The sequence below is a fragment of the Cryptomeria japonica genome, chromosome 4, assembly GCF_030272615.1.
Source record: "Cryptomeria japonica chromosome 4, Sugi_1.0, whole genome shotgun sequence".
Lineage (NCBI taxonomy): Eukaryota > Viridiplantae > Streptophyta > Pinopsida > Cupressales > Cupressaceae > Cryptomeria > Cryptomeria japonica.
The window spans coordinates 112,895,843-112,919,248 of NC_081408.1; the positions used below are offsets into that span (position 1 = coordinate 112,895,843).

Below are 23,406 nucleotides of genomic sequence, written 5' to 3' on the forward strand. Positions count from 1 at the left end.
TCCGGTAAATTAATTTGTAACAATTCTATCATCGGTCTTTGGCATTGATGCCAAAGGGGGAGTATATGTATGTAAAAAATATTCATATAATCCAAGGGGGGTGATATTAGATAGAGAGTATATTGCAAACATAGTCAATCAGCTCAGGGGGAGAATGTTTTAGTTGAACTAGCAGGGAATTCATTTTTCACATGAGTGTTGCCATCAATGCCAAAGGGGGAGATTGTTGGCAATTGACACTAATTGGATTCATATGTTGTCATTGATGGAAAAAAGATTCTATAGAGGGCATATACCAATAGATACCGACATTGGAGGCATACATCGACAGATACCATTTGTAAAATCATTTTGTCAGTAATCAGGGTCATCATCGACACCAACACCGACATCTACCACTTTAGTCAAGCTGACATCAGTTTGGGATCCAAAAAGTTTTATTTGTAAAATCATTTTGTAATTATTGTATAGGGCCGACATTGAATATCTTTTGTAATGTATTGTAAGCCGACATAAGGTATATAAATCAGTTTATTAGATCATTTTGATATATGACAAGGTAGAAGAACAATGTGATGCGAAGGATATGTATATAGGTCATCTGTATGTAAAAGTTATATCATGCTATGATTAGTATATGGTTTGCAAATAATTCTTGGAGGAAAGGAGATACTGGTAAAAGGGTTCAAGGTTTATGAACTGGTACAGAACAGAGCTTTAACTGGAACTCTTTCTGGAATTGTAGATGCATTTTGTGAGTTCACCAAAACTATTTTATCTCAGCAAAAGCTTGTAGTCAGTGAGACTCTTTTGTGTTGAGCAGTGTGCTCTAGGCAGTGTGCTTTCTTGTATGTGTAGGCTCCCATACAATGTAGTATATTTCATATGGCCAGTGAATTGATATTGTGGGTCACAAGTTTCACCATGGTTTTTCCTCTTTGACATTTTTCATGTATAAAATTCAATGTTATGGTGTTCATTCATGTGGCTGGTTTATTTACTTCATGTTATATGTTTCTTCATTTACCAGTTTATATGTGAATGTTATAATAAGGTAAAATCTTATATTACCGGTAGAACACTGATTCGCCCCCGCCCCCCCCCCCCTCTTAGTGTTCTTGTATTCCTTCTATTCGAATAGGCCATGTATAATGGTTTCAACATACAAAGTCAATGATCATACACTCCATTCATCTAGACACCCTTGGATACATTACTTGTCTTCTAGGCTTGGGAAAACTAATATGAATTGAGCCAACATCATGAGGATAGGGTCAAGTATCATGGCAACTAATCATAATTTGTGAAGACAGGGTTCACACCTAAGTGTTGGCTCTCAACAATGCCACACTTCCAAAATTGTTAGTCTCAAGGCTTCTCCTATTAGGTCAACACTCATTGATGACTACAAGGCCAAATAAATGTATCTAGGCTTCAAACTCCTTACTCTAGGCTTGGAGGACCCTACACAAGGTCCATGAATTTTACCATTATAATTATTTTTTAATGGATGAGGATCTATATTACATTTCCAAAATAGTGTTATGCATATTCACAAAAAGAAAGGTAAGTGGAAAGAGTCACATCCCAAAGTCCAAACAAGACAATATCTCAAAACAAAAAACAATTATAACAAGACAACTAAGAGGAGGAGGTTAGCCCTAGTCATTTATTTTTCTCTTTATCTACAATTTCTTGTTTTTCATATGTCACTTGAAACTACACTTCTATGACCCTATTGCAGACAATAGGAATAATTTTGTAAAATTAGTAGTGGCACTATATTTTCACCCAAGTATAAGGAAAGTCGCAAATCATCTTTGGTGGTTCCTTAGTGAGAATACAAATGTGTCTTATGTAGCATAGGAGCTCAGTTTCTATGTGAAAATCAAGAACCTACCACCTAACTATGAATTTTTGGTATATGTCAAAGAATTCAAGATATCTAATGTTATGTTAAGGTCACTCTAATGTTTCATGCTTGCAAGAACCAAGTGTTGTTATCAAAGCTGTAGATTAAAGATAAGTCAAGCAGTCAACAACCTTATCAATACTCTGTTCTTGTGTCAAATGTTCAATTGAAAAAAAATGTTGTACGTACGTGGAACACCTTTGATGATGGTAATTTTAAAACTCACCTCAAGTCTACATGAACTACAGAGGCTTGTAATAAGTGTGCATGACTATCTCCTTACGCAGAATGTAATCCTTCCATTGCATGCAAACCTAAATGATAGCATATATCTCTTTGTTATATTTTAGGTACTTACCCACTATGTTATAAAACATCTTGTTATGGTAAATAGAAAAAGTCTCAGGTGACACTATGTTAGAAATGGCTCACCATTGTAGATACATGGAGCACCTTTGATGGTAATTTTTCAACTCACCTTGAGTCTACATGAGCTGCAGAATCTTGTGATAAGTATGGATGAATATCTCCTTCCAATATGTAGTCCTTTCATTGTATGCAAACCTAAACAATAGCATAAATATCTGTCATATTTTAGTGCCTTTCTTACCTTTGGGGTTGAGTTTATCTTCAACCAATATTTTGACATTTAAAGATGTCATTTTCATCTAGATGTATTCATTGTGAGAGTTGAGAAACACAACACCACAGGAGCCCAAATGATCTCTGCAAGCTGAGTAACCTGTTACAAGGAGAAGCAAGGAAGCAAATAACAGATAAAACAAATACACAGAAAATATGCTAAAAAAGATTAGAGCTCAGTATTCCTCAAAAAGTGTAATGTGATAATCCTTACAATACAATGAAAAGAATAAACCTCTAATAGGTCAAGAAACCCTAAAAAGGAAAACCTAGGCTTGCACATAATAATTAATAAAAGAATTAATTATTATGAACCTAAAGTTAGCTTAAGTGTAAAAGAGATAAAGGGAACTTAAATAATTAAATAAATATTGTTTAATTAATCAAGTAAATACCCGAATACTCTAACACCCCCCCTTAACCTAGACTTAGGGAGAAGCTAAAACCTAGAATAGCTACTGAAAGCAAGAAAGATGGGTCCTGACAACGAGGCCTGATCAGGTACCCAAATACAACCAAATCTCTATGAACCAGAGAAATAGAGATAACCATGTGGGAAAAAAAATCTACCCCAAATAGAGATGGAAAAAGAAAGAAGGATTGAAAAAGCCTCCGAACAAGAATGTTCCAAAAAAATAGGAACAAGATAAGATCAAAATAATCACTGAAGCATGAAGAACCTGCAAACACTATCGAAGAATAATTGCTGATTTGAAGAACTTCCACTGAAAGAGAACATGACCAGGTAGAGAAGAGTATAATCTATATGAGTGCCCTCAAATGACACTACTCAAATCAAAAGGCAAACAAAGGCAAACAACTAAACTCAAAGATACAAATGGCATGAGAAACCAAAGCTTGAAGAGCTGATCTGACACCTATTCATTTTCAAAAAAATGACTCTGTATGCTCAAGATATGGCCAAAAAATGAACCCCCCCTTAAAAATACAAGGAGGAGGTCCGGTGGTAGGAGCCTGGCGGAGGTGGTGCTCCGACGGCAAGCGGGTGGCGTAGCGGTGGCCGGGCGGTGGTGGAGTGGTAACCAGGGCTGTTTCCAGTGGCGCAGAGGGTTTCTGGCGATGGCGACGGCGGTAGGGGCCGTCAAGGGGCCGACGGGTGGTCGGAGGGCTTGCAAGGGGCTGGAGGCGAGCTGCCGGCAGCACAATTGGGGCCGGCAGGTGCTGCAGTGGTGGGGGCCAGAGGACGTCGACGGGGCCCGCTCTGAGAGCAGTGATGGTGGCCTGCAGCATGGTAGGGGGCCCCACGGTACCCTGCATACCATGGGGACCCCCCCCCCCCCCAAACTTTGATTTTTCCAAAAAAAACCTTTTTTTTCTTGCCCTTTTTTTTAAATAACTTTTTGATATTTTTTTCAAAAAATTAAAAAAATTGACCTCCATGCCCTAAAATGGCAAAAAAAAAAAATTTCTCGAACTGCATGCTAGAGCCGTATGACCTAGTACTAGAGAAAATATACTCCCAGAAGCTCAGGAGCCAAAAATGGTCAAGTTTTATATGACTATAGGGGTTTTTGGGCCTATAACCCCAGATCTGCTTCCAATGCAAAAAATCTCAAAACAAGAACAGATAGCTGCAAATCTAAAGCTCTGATACCATGTGAGAGTTGAGAAACACAACACCATAGGAGCCCAAATGATCTCTGTGATCTGAATAACCTATTACAAGGAGAAGCAAGGAAGCAAATAACAGATAAAACAAATACACATAAAATATGCTAAAAAAGATGAGAGCTCAATATTCACAAAAAGTGTAATGTGATAATCCTTACAATGCAATGAAAAGAATAAACCTCCAATAGGTCAAGAAACCCTAAAAAGGAAAACCTAGGCTTGCACATAATAATTAATAAAAGAATTAATTATTATGCACCTAAAGTTAGCTTAAGTGTAAAAGAGATAAAGGGAACTTAAATAATTAAACAAATATTTTTTAATTAATCAAGTAAATACCCGAATACTCTAACACTGATGACAAATTATAGACATTATAATTTGTAAAGAACCAATGTCTTAGAGTTCTTTATGCCATGTTTTGAACACAATGTGTGTTAAGTATTAATGTAGTCAAATACAAATTTGCTCATAGTTGCCACAAAATTTACTTTTCTTCATTTGTAGATCTTTCGGAAAAATCTTCCTTAATGACCTCCATGACTAAATCAAGTGGAGTTCCTTCAACTTCTCCTTGGCTAGCAAGCTAGCAATCCAACATTGTTGAACTGGAATTCTAATTTAAGTAGGGCAGACATAAATTCTAATTTAAGTAGGACAGACATAAATTCTAATTTAACTAAAATTCTCTAATCTAAGAAATTACAAAGAAATACATCTCCAATTTAGAAATATAATCATCAACAACATCTACATCAATTTTCTTGTCAAATTTAGGGATGTCACAACTTACCTAGGCTCTAATCCAATTGCCAAATGACTTTTCCAATGGGGCCCACTACTTATTATGGTTACTTTAGAGCATCAACACAAATCAGTTCATCATTCTTGATCTTTGTTTTCCTCAAGCCACCTAGATCAACAACTTGAAGGAATTCGAGGAGTTAGGAACTAGTTCTTCAATATCATTGAATCTCGTCTTTAATTCAAATATCCAATATTTGACTGCATTTGATGGTACATGCAAGAGCAACTAGGTTGTGATAACACTTATCTAAATTAGGCTAGTAATTTGGGGAACAATACACTAGTTGAGAAATTTATTGTACCAGAAGTAAAAATGAATAAAATAAAACACAAAATTGATAATTACAGTACAGTTGTTACATGGGCTTAAGTTGACAGTTGACACTCTTCTTGGGTGCCTTAAGTTTATAGAAATGGGATCTAGAGGGTGTCTTTGAACAAACCAACACAAACAATAACTAAAAGTTGTCATGAGCACTCATTCAAGTGTCTAGACTCGAGGATGAAAACTCATTTTTTTAAGCCGAGGGACAAAAACTTTGTAGATCTTATGATGGAGGATGAAACCCCTTTGGTTGAAGGAGTGATCTCATATAGAGCTCGTATTTGAGTTTTAATGGTGGCTAAAATTGATGACATTGAGTGTACATGACACATAGATGTCGTGGATGTAATCATTTATGTGTCAGGTTATTGTAGTTGTTGTAGACTTGTAGTAGAATATTGTAATATTGTAATGCCCCATTTAATATAATAGATGACTTGTGATCTAGATTCTTTGAAGTATTGTATTCTTAGTTTGTTGTTGCGGTTGTGTATGCATGGGTTGTTATCATTGAAATTGTCGTATTTTGGTCTATTGTTGTTGTGGCAGAAATGTTTTATAAACCATTTTCAACATGTTTAATATAAATACAATTTATAGTTTATCTTTCATTATGGATTTGTTCCATAATCTGGGTTATCCATGTAAACACAAGATCGGAACAAAATTTTGTGGGTGTGTTATTATTTATATGAATGCGATGGGAAACTTCTAGTTTTGTGAGACTTGAGCAAAATAGATTAGGGTTTGTTTATTTTAGGGTTAAATAATGAAGTCTAAAGCATATTTTTAAATTTGTCGTGTCACATTAATATAACCCAGGTATTTTTTGAGGTTCTGGTTAAATATTTAAGTAAAAACTTTAAATAGCCAAAATATTTTCATTAGATTTTGTGGTTATGTTTTCTAGTTTATCAGTCAAAGATTCTTTGGTGGTTATGTTTTCTATTTGGGGATTCATTGATTGAGCCCATGTAATAGCTTTGTGAAGTCATTTGTGCCTTGAAAATTCAAAACCATGGTGGCTATGGTTTATACATGATAACTATTTATTTCTTGTAAGAGCAGAAAATCATAATGGTGAATGCTACAAAATGCTTGCATAGGAACTCAAATAATCACCATTTATCAAAACACACTAAACTCCTATGAGAGTTGCCATTTATAACCATCTATCTACATCCAAGAATTTTTTTAATCATATCATCTCCCTTCAAATGTGTGTGATTTGTCATTGTTAACAAAAATTTGTATAGAAAATTTTATATTCAAGTGGATTGTCCCAGACTTACACAAGTATGTTGGAATGAAAATAGATTCATAATGAAGTGGTATAGAATCCTTGCATGCCAAGTGTATCCATGGGAAGGTCCAAATTTTGAGTCATTTATGGTCCATGGGAAATTACAAGGTATGCATACCTTGCATCCCTACATCGGGAAGATGGAGAACAACAAGCTTGAAATTTGTACATGTACTAGAATTGCAAGCATTGGGATGGAAATGTCTTGCAAAAACCTTGAATCCCTGCATCTTGAAGGCAAAGGAAAACATGCCAAAAAACTTCTACCACCTCATATCCAAAATATAAGCAATGCCCTAGAGATGTCTTGGCATAAATTTAGAGTCATTGAGGTGATACTTCACTGGTAGACTGCCGAATACCATTAAGCATATTATTGTCTCTATTAGTAGAAGAAAATAATCTCCTGGAAACTATGACTACTATCACTTCATGCAAGTACTTGAATTCCTCCTAAATAAAAGCCTTTTTTGCAGATTAAAGGGGTAAAATAGCACTATTACTATTATGTTGGCTCGTAACTAGAATAAGATTACCTTTGAAAGCAATTATCGATATGCCTTGACTAGATTATTTGACTAGGTTAATCAAATGACATGCTAATATTTGTTGTAGGTTGCACATAACAACCCAAAACCCAACTACTTTTTTTCTTAGCATAAATCCATTTACAACAAAACACATCACAATTCCTCTAAGGGCTCTTTAGTGATTAATAGATCTATGACTGGTTCCATTCACCATGACCTTAACATTACACGTAGTCAGCGGGAATCATAGGAAATGACAAATGTAAGAAAATTTGAAATAGGTTACCTACAAGTGTACATGAATATACAAGGAGGATTTATTGCACTTAACTTATAATAGGATCACAGAGTTCCTTCAAAGCATTTGTATACAATCCACACAAACCAAAATCAATTCTTTCCTTTTGATGCTTTAGCGGGCCTTCAAATTCGTTAATTTTCAAGGCAAACTCTACATCAACTATGAATTCTATTTTGAATAAGGCATATTTTAGCAACACCAATTTAGTCTAAATGTATCAAAACAAATAACTTTTTTAAACCCTAGAACAACAAACCATCTTTTAATCTACTATGCATGAAATCAATCTTACCTGAGGAGGGCGTGGTTGTCAAGAGATTGATCTGGGGGGAGGGAGTCAAGAGCAGCTTCACCGTCTTTGGCAGAAGATGCTCCCACATGTGCAGCTTCAACATCTTTTAAAATGAACCCACATTTTTTTTTTAAATAATAATGCGTGTTCATCGGAATTCCAACGAACGTGGGTACTTTTTTTCAAAAAAATAAAATTTCATTAGTAATGCCTTCTCCGTCGAAACCAAGTGTGAAATTATCGTCGGAATTCTGACGAATTCAGGCACTTTTTCAAAAAAAAATCAAATTTGCTCACAATATACCTTCTCTGTCCGTCAAAATTTTAGTCCAAATGTATTAGTGACAAAATGACAATATTGAAATTTTTGAGTGTTCTAATGTAATAAATATGCTTAATACATTAAAGTGGGTAACAAGGGGAAATCAAGCCATGCAATACTTTAAGTAAAAATTCTCAATAATCTCTAAATTTCATTTTTATGCTAAATATTTTAAAATTAAAATAATATTTTATTGATAATTTAATTTTTTATTTCTATTTACATCATTATTAGTTTTCTTTTACAAAAGTTGTCTCTTATTTTTAACAAAAAATACTAGCTAATTTTTCAATATTAGTTTTATATCATAAATAATTAATTTGAATTTTTGTAATTAGTATCTTTCATATGGAAAAAAATGATAACCTAATAATATTTTATAGTAGAAAAAACCTTTAAATTAAGATAATTACAATCCACAAAATATATATTAAAAAACTTACATTTAAAAAAAAAATTGGTATATTTTCAAGCATACTTTATTAGCATCATTTAAACTACACAAACTATTAGTTATAGAAATTATTACATAATTATATATATAAGAGGAATGTTAGAGTATGATATTTCTCAAGAAGAGTTCATGTATTCCAATATTCCATCACATGTTGACCATGATATTAGTAACATGTGATAAGAGTTGCAATCATAGTTTTGTGAAAACAAATTTGTTAGTTGCATTTCCTATTCACAGGTGAAATATAAGGATGATAGAATGTGCTATGCAATTTGACATTTGGTAGTAAATTTGTAAACTCTTAACAAATATGTTCTATAGTAATTTAACTAGTTTTGAAAGTTTGTGTAAGTTATAATATTATATTGGAAAACCTGTTGAAAATAATTTTCATAAATTATTAATATTCTAAATTTGAATAAAATTATAAATTATTACAATTTCTTATATATATTGAAAAACTTATATTGTAAATTTTTTTGTGAATTTCAAGCATATTTTATTTATGTGCTTACTTTTTAAACTCTTAACAAATATTTTCTAGAGTAGTTTAACTACTTTTGAAAGGTTTTTTTAATTACAATGTTATATTGGGAAACATGTTGAAAACAATTTCTTGTATATATATATATATATATATATATTGAAAATCTTACATTCTAAAAATAGTTTGGTGAGTTTTAGGCATATTTTATTTATGTTCTTAATTTCTAAAACACTTAATATTTCTCTTTGTTTTTAATTATTTGTCATTACAAGAGACTATTTATTGTCCACGTATTTATTGTAACTTTCAATATAGCAATTTATTAATGAAACATAAAAAATATCCTATTTATTGTTGAATAATATTTTTCATATTCTGAAAAATTAATATATATTACAATTTTCTATTATATCGTTATTAATATAAATGAATAACAAAAAGTTGTATCTAACTATCATTGAAACTACACAAATTTTTAGTTACAAAAATCATGTCATATTTGCATATATAAAAGAGACACTAGACTATGGCATTTGGCACTAAGAACTCATAAAAGCAGAAAATAATAGATAATTGACTGCTACTATTAGCTAAACAAAATTGCACCAGAAATGCAATCTCAACTAACAATAGAAAAAATGGTTAAATATTCAATCCTTCTTTGCCAATGTTAAGATTGACATGGATTGCTGTTGAGTTCTGTTAGAATCGGAATTAGGATCAATTGTTTTTTCAAAGGTTTTAATAATTTTATTACTGTGGTTAAAATAATATGTTAGTGAGTATTCATTGCTTAATGACGAAGGGCATTTACGTGTTTCTGCTTCTGGTGATGTCTGGACTCTCTAGTAGATACCCTAGCGCTTGATTTCATGGGTTATGCATGGATTGGTGGTGGGGTGAGTGAAACTCTATATGCCAAAATATAGAGCATCAAGTATATGGACCGTGTGAATATTGTGGATCAGCAATTTGTTGTTATTATTATCGTGCATGTGATTAATAAGCTGTTCATTTATTACACTAAGTTTGCGTGTCAAAATTGCAGATCAAATAATACAAGTTTATGTAAAAATATTAGGAGAAGGGTTTTGTATAAAACAAGCAGGGAAAGGATTTCAAATATAAATTGCTTGTTAGCAATGTTAGAGTTTTCAATTATATTAATAAATGAGAATGTGGGCGTTAGTTTATTGTTAATAGCAAAGATCGTCTATTCTCCACTTGCCCAGTCACGCTATAGGAGGTTTGACAGTAAAGTGGGAGTCGGAATCGTCTTGAAGGTCGATCTGCACAGAAGGATGTTCATACCAGATTTTGGCAAGCAAGTTATATCGTTCATGTCTCTCATGGTGTATACTCTATTGAAGTCTTGAATATGGTTCTGTAGATTTAAAGTAGTATCATTTGAGAAGCCAAGGGAGAATCCATGGCCAGATGGAGAGGCTTTCTGCTCTTCCATGGCCCCATCCGTAATGAATCTAAGATACCAGCTTATACTAATCTGCCTCGCAGATTCAACTCAGATTTCTTCACAGGACCTCCTTTTCGATCTAAAGCGATTCCGGGGCAATTCCATCAGGGAGATAGAAGGCGGGTTCCTGGCTCAAAAAATTTAGGCAGCAATTGCTCCTCTGAGGACTTTTCTTCACGGACTGGAAATGCATTTGTAAGGAATACAAGATTTATGTTCTGCAGAGGTATTAGTGGGCCGTGGTTGAAAAACATTGAAACAACAGATTTCAATGGGGAAAGGAAGCGGGGTTACTGGGTCCTTCAAACCCTAAGGCTTGGCCCAACATAGTAGCCACGGGTTCAAACAAATTTCCTTTAGAGAAGGCATACAGAAATTCAAAACAGAGCACCCTTGTTTCAGAACTGCACTCAGAATTTTATAAAAATTCAGAATTTTTATTACAGCAGCTTACTCAAAAGAATAAAAAGCTTACATATTTATAGATTATTGTCTGTTTGTAAAAACAAGGTCTTTAAATAAAGAACTAAAATAGTTTACTATATGCATTATTGGAAGAAATAAAACTAATTTAACTTAACATCCACAATTCAAACAATTATCTTAAAAATATGGATGCATTTATTTGAATGAATAACTACAATATATACCCATTTAATCAATATGAATTTTATATAGATTAAATTAAAATTTAAGGTATATATGGTAATATAAACAATTAAATATTAATATCTCACAAGCACAACTCCCAAGAAGGTTCACTCATAACAAGAGATAAGTAAATAAAAAATAACAAAATATATATATATATATATATATATATATATATATGTTGTGTATGTGTATCTATGTATGTATGTGTGTGTATGTATGTATATGCTTGTAGCATTCATGATGCAACATGTATAATGTTAAATAAACTAGGGTTAGGGTTGAGTGAAGTACTTGAATTTGGCTTTTAGCTAAAGTTGGGGTTAGGCTCATGAAAAAAGATAGAATCAGGGTTAGGGGTCGAGTTAAGGTTATGGTTAGGGGCAAGGTTAGGGTTATGATTAGGGATATGGTTTGGGTTTATGTAATGTCCCCATTTGGAACTTCCCTTGATTTGATCCTCAGACAAAAATTCTAACTTTAAATGAGAGAATTCTGAGAATAAAACTTATCTTGATACTTTCTCAGATTTGTACACTTAAAATATATGCCATGATGATATTGTCATGTCTCCATTCAAGGCCTAAGCATAAAGTGGAGGTACACAAAAGGAGCCCCATTGAGTTATATGCAAGATGGACACTACATTCAATACTTGATACTATCAAGTATCGCTACCAAGATACTGACTAGTCATTGATGGTGGAACAATGATTATAATAATAACTAAGCCCTGAAGATTCTTACGTAGCTTACTCATTGACAAATAGTTGTCAAAATATGTTAAGATTCAGTATTGATCACCACTATCAATACATATTGATATCATGAGAGGAAGCGATTGGTTAATGAACCAATTACTATAAAGACAAGATCTATATGAAACGATATGGAAAAACAATTGATGGATGAAGAATCTGTAATGGGTATTCCTTAGCGTCAACATGAATGGTAGTTCCTATGATGAACGAAATCTAAGCAATAAGAAATCGATGATCATGAATATCGAACAAACATATGATAGTCAACGATTAATAGGTAACAGTATGATACACAAATTAGGGAAGCGACTAAGACATTGATGAGCATTGACAAATATCGATAAATATAAGTTGGAGACGATGATTAAGATGACAAAAATCATCGTATGACTGAAAAACAATTACATTAATAACATGATGTTAGATCTTACAACGATCATAACCAATATGGATTTGAAGGAACGATAATTATGATATGATAATGCTTAAGTCACGAAAGAGATTAAGTATGATATCTAGCAAATCAAGGAGTGGTATTGTAGTACCCCTACCCTAATCTGACTCTTTTAAATCCAGTTTGACCTTGGTTGACATTTTAGTGGCTTACTTGGTTGGTTGGTATACCATGTTGTGATGTTATATTCAGGTTTTATGTTTGATGTGTGTATCGGTGAATGTTGATTATGCATTAATTCTTATGTATGATTAGATGTTAATTTGATTTATGTGTTAGTGACCTTGAACTAACACATTTATTGTATACGTGAGTTGCGTTGTATGCATGTTTTATGTTTGTGAGTGTATGGGGTGAAAGGAGATGATTTTCTTTCACTCATTTCAGCGAGACAGGGAACATCAGGATTCTCCTTCACCGGTGTGTCTACTATGGTTGTATTTATATGCACATGTGGTTCGTTGTTGCAGGGGATTGTAGGTACTAGTACCATGAAGGTACGAGGTATCGTCTCCACCTAGCTTCACAGGTCTGAGCATGCCTTATAGGTCCGATGGAAGTGGATGAGATGGTCGTAAGACCCTACATTTTACCCCTAGCCAAGCTCAATAGTCAACATTATCAGTCGTCCATCAGTCACCTATGTCTGGTATGCGGGTCATGAGTTTATCTGGTGTTCTTGAGTTGCATGTTAGTGTCTGTGAAATTAACTATTAAATCTTAAGTGTTTAATTAGTTAAATATGTTTATTGCGTATTCGTAAATAAAAGAGATTAATTTAAATAAGACCCCTATGTGTGATTAATCAATAAATGAAATTGCTTAATTCACATTGCTAGCAAGTTTGATTAATGGTTATTTTCCAAATGGTGAATTATATAAGTATATGCATTTTTAAATAGAAATTGTGAAAATTAGCTATGTATATGCAGTTTTGTTAAAAGGTTAAAGAAAATTGGAAAAGTAAAATAATAAAATCCTTTACCCCCATTGACTTTTGAAATAGAATTTTTAAGTTTTAAATTAGTTGAAGAAAAATTAAATGAGGAAGAGAAACATTTTTGTGAATATTATCTTTATTAGGAAATGATCTGATTGGTTAAAATAAATTTCAACCTAAAATAGATTTTTAGGTCAAAAATTTCCTTTTAACCTATGTTTTTCATGAAATTTGGGGAGGCTGTGTTTTTGGATTGAAAATTTTTGGAGGCATCTTTGTTTGAAGAAATCTTCCAGATTGTTGCAGCTTGGGACTCTTCTTAGAGTTTGGTTGAATCATTCATTTAGTTTTGAAATCTGAAATTAGTATGATTTAGATCAAATTTAGCTAATTTTCCCAAATCTATTTTCTTGTTTTTGAATAAATTGGTTTCAAATTAGATTTATGAATTTTTCCTATCTTTTGAAAACTAGTAAATTTCATATTTAAATCTTTCTATTTGGAGCTTAATTGTGAGAATCCGGTGTTGTATTCTAAGACAAATCATATATCAATCAAGTTTCATTTCTTGAGAGAGAAGGTGAATGAGAAAGAAGTCAGATTGGAATATGTATCTACTAAGGAACAAATTGCAAATATATTTACAAAGCCTTTTCCTACAGATACATTTGTATATCTAAGAGAGAAATTAAGTGTGATTGCCCCTCTTGCTGAGAACTAGATGCATTGAGTTGCATTGATCTGATGGACTTCATTATCTTATCCTATTATCCAAATTGTTGATTGGGTGTTGCTTCTCTGAGGGAGTAGTCGGTGTATGGTTCAGTTGTTTAGATTTGTGAGATTTTTTTCTAAGGGGGAGAGATTGTCAAAATGAGAGAATAATTATTTGTATGTGCCTTTGGGATTGTTGTCAAAGGGGGAGAGATGCATGTGAAAAAATGTTATATCTCGTGCTGATCTGAGTAAAAGATTTTTTAGATGTGAAAAACTGCTATATCCCGTGTTGTTGTCATTCATGTCAACATATTCCTGTGTTGCAAAGAATTGGTGTGTTGCAGAGAGTTGGTTTGGGTGATCTATTGCAAATGTGTTGGTGTGGATTATTGAGTTTTGATATGATTATCTCTAGTTGATTCAGTATGAGTTTCAGTGTTCTAGAAGGTGATTTGGTCAAGCTATGCGGTCTGGTGTTGTGGTTCATTTTTTGCTAGTTTGATATTACAGAGTTGTGATTTTTGGATTGTATTGCTCTAGAATTGATTCCTTATGTGGTACGGATTTTGGAGTGTTTGGGATGTTCATGTATGTCCTCAAATCTAATTGTTCATGATTCCTTATGTTCATGATGATCCTTCAAAGTGGCCAACCTTTCAATCTACTTTCGATATATAAAATATTGGTCACCTTATCCCTCATCCACCTACTTGTTCTTCATCCCATCCCATCAATTCTTCATATATTGACCCATCTACCTATAAGTATGTTGATTCCACTTCTACCACATGTTTGCTAACATAAGTACTTAAGAAAGTCAAGGCAAAATCCCAAGATGATGTTAGAGTTAAATTGGATTACACATAATTGTCTCAAACACCATATGAGTATATAAAATTTATCATAAGTACCAATACTCCACTATTGAAACTTACATAAGAAGATGACTAGACTATATTTTGAGTGGTAATGCTTGTTTTTCTATTGTTCTCACTAGACAATAATCAACATTATTTAATGACTCTGCAACTAAAAGTCATGTGTTTTTAATTACATTTTAAGATTGTTGTAACTATAAAAATTTCTAAGAAATAATATATGAAAGATATTTGCTTGCAAATTTTTCCTAGTATAATTTTACCAAGTTTTTCCACCTAAATCTATGTATTTATGTTCTATTGTTCTTCTCTATATATTTATACACTCACAATTTTATTAACAATGTATGCATTGGTTATTGACTACATGTTGGACTTTTGTTTGATGACATTTTGTTCAATCATGCATTTTCCCTTGACTTTCTAGTTTTGATATGTCATTTGATTTAATTAAAGTAGTGTGGCATGGTTGAAATGGTTTTTAGAACTTGCATGTATAGGTCACATTTTATAAGTGTTTCATTATTTGGACTATTATTTTAGCATCAATATGGATAAAAATAATTATTTTTAGATTAAGTGACAATTACAAGGCCCACCCAAACCATATATGACATTGAGATTTCCTTATTTCAACGATTTATTTCTAATATTTTCATATCTCAAAAGACGAAAATAAAGTTAACAAATTAGCTATTATAAAGTATATTTTTTGCTATTTTAATTACAATTGATTTCTATTTGAAAGAAGGTTATTTAAGAGGCTTTAAAATACATGAATAATGTCAAAAATTTACATGTATAATTTACTAATGTAATTTGCAAAATATTTGTATTATAAACTCTATACAATATAAATTACAAGATATTTATCTAGTAAACACTTTTCAAGTTTCAAATCTCTAATAGCATTTTGAATTAAAGATTTATCTCTAATACTATGTTGAAGTCTCAAATATCCAATACCATGTTGAGTAAAAGATTGAGCTCTAATGCCATGTTGAATTTTGCAACACAGCCTGTAAGATCAAATGATAAACAAAACACCTTCTACAAAGGCGAGCTACACAAAAGAATGTTATACTACTTAAAAGAAAGGAATAAAAAATTATAGGATGGATTACAATTTTACAATGAGGTTCTTATAAATAAAGAAAACTCTAAATTTAGGAGAACTAAAGTACAAGAATGAGGAGCTAAATAAAGTTCAACTCTAGCTAAACTAGATGCATAAAAGCTAAACTAGGTGCACAAATAAAATAAGCACTCATAAGTGAACTTAAGAAAAAAAGAACACCAAGTTGTAAAAAAGTAACTAATAGCTAAATATTCTCTAACACCCCTTTTAAGTGAAACTTAGGGTGAGAAGAAAAAATTTAAATTCATAAAAGAAAAAATGGGTCTTGACAACAAAAGGTTTGATTAGGTACCCATGTACAAACAAATGAAATCTCTCTAAGTGGAGAAAAGGAGAATAAACACTTGAGAAAAAAATATTCTCCAAAAGAGAGAGATACAATATATGAAAAAACATGAACTATAAAAAGGAATGAAGGACTAATAAGCCTACAAGAAAATTACCCAAAAGAATGGGAACATGAAGAATCTCCTCAAAGCACAAGAAGATGTAGACAGTTTTGTCGAATGATAATTGCTATAGTATTGAATGAAGAACCTCCTTTGAAAAAAATATAATGATCAAGATCAAGAAGATAACAATCTACATGAGTGAACCCGATGACACTACTCAAAAAATTAGATGGAAAATAGAGGCAAAAACATATGTCAATGGAAGATACAGATGGCACATGAATTTTCATGTGTGACCCTAATGACACTAATCAATCATGCAAGAATAAACTACTAGTAAAAGTTATAGGTGCAAATAGTATGAAGAACACTAATTAACAGAATATAAGAGGTTGCCTCCACAAAACTAGAATGCAAGAGTGTCTAACTCCAAAGTGAAACCAAGGAAGCATTAACACCAACTATAATACCCCCCCACCCACCCTGCCCATAATGCTAATAAGGGAGAGGCATTACAGGTCCACTAAAACTGTGTGTCACCATGAAGTACATGAAGGTGAAATTGAATGTTCTCAAGAAAGTACCTACAATTGGAAAAAAGGCATGCAACTAATGCACACACATGGAACAAGAATCTTTGGGATTCAATGTTGTCATGGAGGGATAATCACCAAACAAAGTTGTGTTGGAAGAAAAAAAAAGGCAGTACACAACCTCCCCATACAACTTTATAATATAGTGCATGTACAAATAAGGCACAACAAAATGTGTGAAATCTTTAGAAACCATACACAAGAGTGACACTTTATCTTAGTGAGTACATCAAAAGGATGTTGAAAATGTCCATATAGGGCAAAGTGTTGCAAATACATGTAGGATGGCTTAAGAGAAGCCATACATTGCAAATGTAAATATTCTATGAGCCAGAATGACCAAGTTGATTAACCATGAAGTGACAAACGCAAAAGACTAACCTAGGACAAAATTTGGAAACATTGACATCAAATCTGAATAGAGGACTCTGAAAGCTTTCCAACAATCTACAAAAGTTGTACAAAAAAGTCTATTTGTCCAAGTTATTGCCCTAGAACTACGGAAAAGAAGCCTAACTCCAACAACTTGTAGGAGACACTAGGAGCATAATCTAATAAAACCACTTAAAATTAGATCGCTACTGGACTCAATTTTAACTCCATATGATGAATTTATCAGCAAAAAAACAACTATTTCTTTTTATGGTTTGAAAGGCTTGAAGGGTTCACAAAATTAGAAACTTTTTGAAAATAAAAACTTACTAAAATATAAAGATTTTGAAAATAGAAACTTTTTGAAAACTGAAACTTTCTAACAATTTTGCAAAGGAATTCCCCGACCTCTAATTTCAACAAATTGATAGGTGATTTTATAGTACTCGAGCATCCTGAACATGATGGTAACCTCTATTTCACTTTAAATTGCCCATTCTTTTTAGCTACCTCCAGAATTTGCCTCATAAGATATGCCTTCAACCAAGTTGACCTGATTTTTCAATTGCTCAAATTTTGACAAAACAATAATTGATCCTAGAATTTTTCAACATTGCGAGATCTAAATTATTTTGCATAGCCTTCTTCTCATGATTAGTATGGGAATTTGTTTCATAGTCTCACCTTCCTTACATACTTGACATACTAAAGTAATACATTTCAATTTGATAATTCATCAAGCGTTTGGATTCTTAGGAATTTCAATGCTAAAAGGTTTTATAACAAAATTACAATATTGAAATTTTAATAATAGGCAACAGGGGGAAATCAAGCAATGCAACACTTTATGTAAAATTTCTCAATGAACTCTAATTCTCCTTTTTATGCTATTTTTAAATATTAAAATAATATCTTATTAATAATTTAATTTTTTATATGTATTTACAATATACATAATTTATTAACAGTTTAAAAAAGAAACAATCTTATTTTTAACAAAAATAAAATAAAAAATACTATCTAATTTTTCAATTTTAATTATATATCATAAATAATTTGCACTTTTATAATTTGTATCTCTTATGTTTACAATTCACAAAATATATATTGAAAAACTTACTTTTTAAAAATAGCTTAATGTATTTTCAAACATACTTTATTTAAGTGCTTGATTTTAAAATACATAGTATTGACTTTTATATTTAATTATTTGTTAGTATCAATGAAAAACTAAAATTTATGTATTACTATCATTGAAACTATGTACAAACTTTTAGTTATAGAAACTATTACATAATTATATATAAAAGAAGAATGTTAGAGGATGATATTCCAATATTACATCACATGTTGAGCATGACATTAGTACAACATGTGATAAGAGTTGTACTCATAGTTTTGTGAAAACAAATTTGTTAGTTGTATTTACTATTCACATGTGAAACGTGAGCATGATAGAATGTGTTATTACATTTTGAGATTTGGGAGTAAATTTATAAATTCTTAACAAATATTTTATAGAGTAATTTAACTAGTTTTGGAAGGTTGTTTTAGTTATAACATTATATTGAAAATTTGTTGAAAACAATTTCCACAAATTCTTAATATTTTAAATTTGAGGAAAAATATAAATTAAGATAATAACAGTTTCCTATAATTACATTCTAAAAATAGAGCAATTTAACCAATTTGGAAGATTGTTTTAGTTACAACATTATATTGAAAAACATGTTGAAAACAATATCTTACATATATATTGAAAAACGTACATTTTAAAAATAGTTTGCAGAATAATAGTTTGTTGAATTTCAACCACATTTTATTTATGTGTTTAACAATTAAAACACTTAATATTTCTCTTTGTTTTAAATTATTTGTCATCACAAATGACTATTTATTATCTACACATTTATTATAATTTTTAATATAATTCAATATAACAATATATTAATAAAATATTAAAAATATCTTTTTTTGTTGTTGAATAATATTTTCCATATTCTAAAAGTCAATATATATAACAATTTTCGATTGTATGATTGTTAGTATAGATGAATAACAAAAAGTTGTATCTGGCCATCATTGAAACTACACAAATTTTTAATTATAAAAATTATGTCATATTTACATATATAAAAGAGACATACTAGAATGAGATTTCACATTAAGAACTCGTCTCTGTTTGGATTCTTAGAGAGTTTGATATAAAGAAAAAAAGAAACTTTGTAGAAAAATGGCAACAATGGAAGCTTTGAGTGTTGTAACAGTCATAGTTATGCTTAATGCATCAATTGTGGATAGCTGGAAGCCAGGCCATGCAACATTCTATGCAGATCAATCTATGGGTGAGGTTTTTAAGATATCGGTTAATACTGCAATTTTTTCAACATTGGTGCAATTGTTTATAGTTAACTAAAATTATATAGATTTTATTATGATTAGCAAAAAGTAATTTATTTTACTTTAAAATATTTATTCTTATATTACATATAAATATTTTTTCTTTCATTATTGGTTACTATAAAAGATGTGATAAAAGGATACCTCTGTGCAAAGATTTGCATACTACATAAGTTTGTAGCTTCATAATCAGAGGGATTGAGATGTGTGGATTGTATATATGTATATACATCTAAATAGGGTAATGTTTTCATTATTGGTTACTATAAAAGATCTGATAAAAGGATACCTCTGTGCAAAGATTTGCATACTACATAAGTTTGTAGCTTTATAATCAGAGGGATCGAGATGTGTGGATTGTATATATGTATATACATCTAAATAGGGTAATGTTTTCTTAGATTTGTATCTGATATTTAATTATATAAATTTTTATCTAATATTTAGAAGGATAGAGATTTATGAGTTGTTGATTGAATATAATTAGGGTTGATCATTTCATCTTTTTGGAAGACTTGGGGCCACTGTTTGTGAATGAAATAAGTTGATTAATGATAAAAGATTTTTTATATTTTATATTGTAGATAAATGTTATTTCTGATTAAATTGTGCATAAAAGTTTTAATCAATTTTGAATCACATTCCATAATCTATCGTTAGAATGATATAGAACCAAAATATTTATAATAGATAAATTAAATTGATATTTGAATCACATCTTTCAGATACATCAAGATCTGTAATATTATTGTAATATTTTTTCTTGCAGCATTCTATGTATTGACAATGGAAGGTAAAACATTAAAACGTTAGAAAAGAAAATTATTTACGAGATATTTACAGTATGTGGGTTGTCTTTGCAGGTGGAGGATGTGGCTATGATGATTTACATAGTGGTTATGGTATAGCAAATGGAGCTCTAAGCAGTGCCTTGTTTAACAATGGGGCAACATGTGGAGCCTGTTATAAAATTGTATGTGATTGGAGGCAAGATCCCCAATGGTGCCTTCCAGGAACATCAATTATAATCACTGCCACAAATTTATGCCCTGCTAATCCTGCACTCCCTAGTGACAATGGAGGGTGGTGTAATCTGCCTCTTGAGCATTTCGACCTGTCAGAACAAGCCTTCTTGCAGATTGCCAAATACAAATCTGGAATTGTGCCTATTCAGTACAAGAGGTATGTCTTTGTCTTTGTGTAATTTCATGCAACCTTTAAATAATGCATATTTTTTTATATTAGAGTTGGAATGTTTTAGATAAGAGACAATTATCTCTGGAATTGTGTAGCATGTTGGATCACTTAGTGGAAACAGACAGAGTGTGAAATGCTCTTTTCTCCAGGATGGTTCGCCCTCCTTGCTTTGTATTTCTATTTGTGATTGAATAAATTTTTATCTTTTTTTAATAAAAAATTTATTTATGAATATTATTTATATGAAGATCCTCCCCAATTCTGACATTTAAAAAAAAAATGGATGATAACACATCTAAATGGGACAACTGACCAAACAAATTATGATATGCTGGTGTTTGACTCCAGAGTCCATTGCAAAAAGAATGGTGGTATCAAATTTACCATCAATGGTTTTAATTATTTCGAGTTAGTACTGATAAGCAATGTGGGTGGACGAGGAGACCTCATTGCAGTGTGGATTAAAGGCTCGGGGACTGGATGGCAGCAAATGACCAGAAACTGGGGAGCGAACTGGATGAGCAATTCATATTTCAATGGACAAAGTCTGTCATTCCAACTTATGAGCAGCAGTGGAAAAATTCTCACCTTGTATAATGTGGCTCCTCCCAATTGGCAATTTGGCCAAACATTTGTTTCTAGTCGCCAGTTCCGTTAATAAATTAATGGAATTCAGAAAAGCAGTCGTAGACTGGGCTTTGTAGTAGTTACTATGAGATTTATGTTAAGTATGTTACCATGTTGTGGAAAAGTGCGCCATATTGTTATGGTTTGCTTATTGGATAAAGTTCTGTATAGTTCGCTATGATGTACTTGATATTGGCTATACATTATAGCCATAAATAAATTATTTTTGAATATTTATGGACATGAAAAACTTCCTAAGTCCAGATCACACTTCAGAGTACAGAACCTTCACAAAACAGTTATATCTATTCAAATTTATAGGATTTCAGGAAATATTGCTTGTTTTCTTTATAGGCTATCGTCTTTGTAAGCTGTATTGAATAACGATATTGTTCAGAAGCAGAAAATAATAGATAATTGACTGCTACTATTAGCTAAACAAAATTGCACTAGAAATGTATATCTCAACTTAAAATAGAAAAAATGGTTAAGTATTCAATCCTTCTTTGCCAATGCCAAGATTGATATGGTTGTTGTTGAGTTATTGTTTATATTAATCTTTTAGAATTGGAATTAGGATCAAAAAAAATTTCAAAGGTTTTATTAATTTTGTTGCTGTCATTAAAATAATATGTTAGTTCTTGTTATTCTCTTTTAGTTTTGTTATTGTCTTTCTTATCGTAAGATTCAGTTTTCTTCACCTTCCTGGCTGCATTGCATTGCATATTGTGTTTTTAGTCTAGTCAAAATTGAATTACTGACCCCTTTTGGTCAGCTCATCATTTATAAACTCATTTTGTTTTGTCTTATCGGCTGCTTTGTATTTAAGGTTGGTTCCTTTCGATATTTATACCTTAATAAAAACTAAAATTCAAGCACATCTTTATCACAGCATTGTGTTACTGACCACTTTTTGCCCAGCATATTAGGAGTCTTGTGTTTAGATTTGACCCCTTCCATGATCAATGGATTATCAGTTCCCCTAATCTATCTCTAATAACATATGATCAACGGAATCAAAACTGAAGTACTGATCACTTTTTGACCAGCATATTATGAATCTTGTTCGTTGCTTTGTATTTGGATTTGGCCCCTTCCATGGTCAATGGATTATCAGTCCCCGTAATCTATCTCCGGAACACTTTATTTAATATTAGAGGGTGTAATTTTGAAATATAAGAAAACAGAAGGTAATATTATAAAAAACACATAATATTCAACACTAAAGAAGGGGAAAAGTAGAAAAAAATAAAGAACCATCGGCAAAAACTTCCTGTGAAATTGATCTATCAGCATTGGCAGATGAAGAGACCGAATACCTGGAAACACATGCGATTATCGCCTAAGTTATTGGCAACAAACCAAGCAGAAAGGAACTAAGAGAATTTTGGAACGAAAACGGAGAAATCAGTTTTCTACCAAGGAATTTCTTTTCCGTCACCCTAGGAATCGGAAGCAGAGAGATATACAATCGTGAAGACAATTCCGTGGTGGTACAAAGACATGCTCGTCTATGTGCAAAAATGGTTCAGAAACTTCAATCCGAAAAAAAAAATGCCTACTGGGTTCGGCTAAACAGTCTCCCATTGGAGTATTGGACAGGAGACTGTATTCGACTTATTGGAAGAAGAAAGAAATTCAGAAACAAAAAGGGAAAAAGTCGAACCTGTATCAAACACTCAGAAGATCTTAATTGCAGATGTTTTCAAAAACAATAGTTCGAATCTACTGCATTGGGAAACAGAGGCGGTTGGAATGTGAAGGCTAAAGCATTGGTTGCGTCATCATGGATTATCCATTAG

General features: G+C 31.9%; 1 protein-coding gene across 1 annotated transcript; it reads left to right on the forward strand.

Moving 5' to 3' along the window:
- The first annotated feature begins 3,634 nt into the window (after window positions 1–3,634).
- LOC131046114 (expansin-A1-like) lies at window positions 3,635–21,635 on the forward strand. The gene is made up of 3 exons (XM_059218877.1): window positions 3,635–3,806; window positions 20,644–20,962; window positions 21,326–21,635. Exons 1-3 carry the CDS (start codon window positions 3,635–3,637, stop codon window positions 21,633–21,635), a joined length of 801 nt encoding a protein of 266 aa, XP_059074860.1.
- The last annotated feature ends 1,771 nt before the right edge of the window (window positions 21,636–23,406 follow it).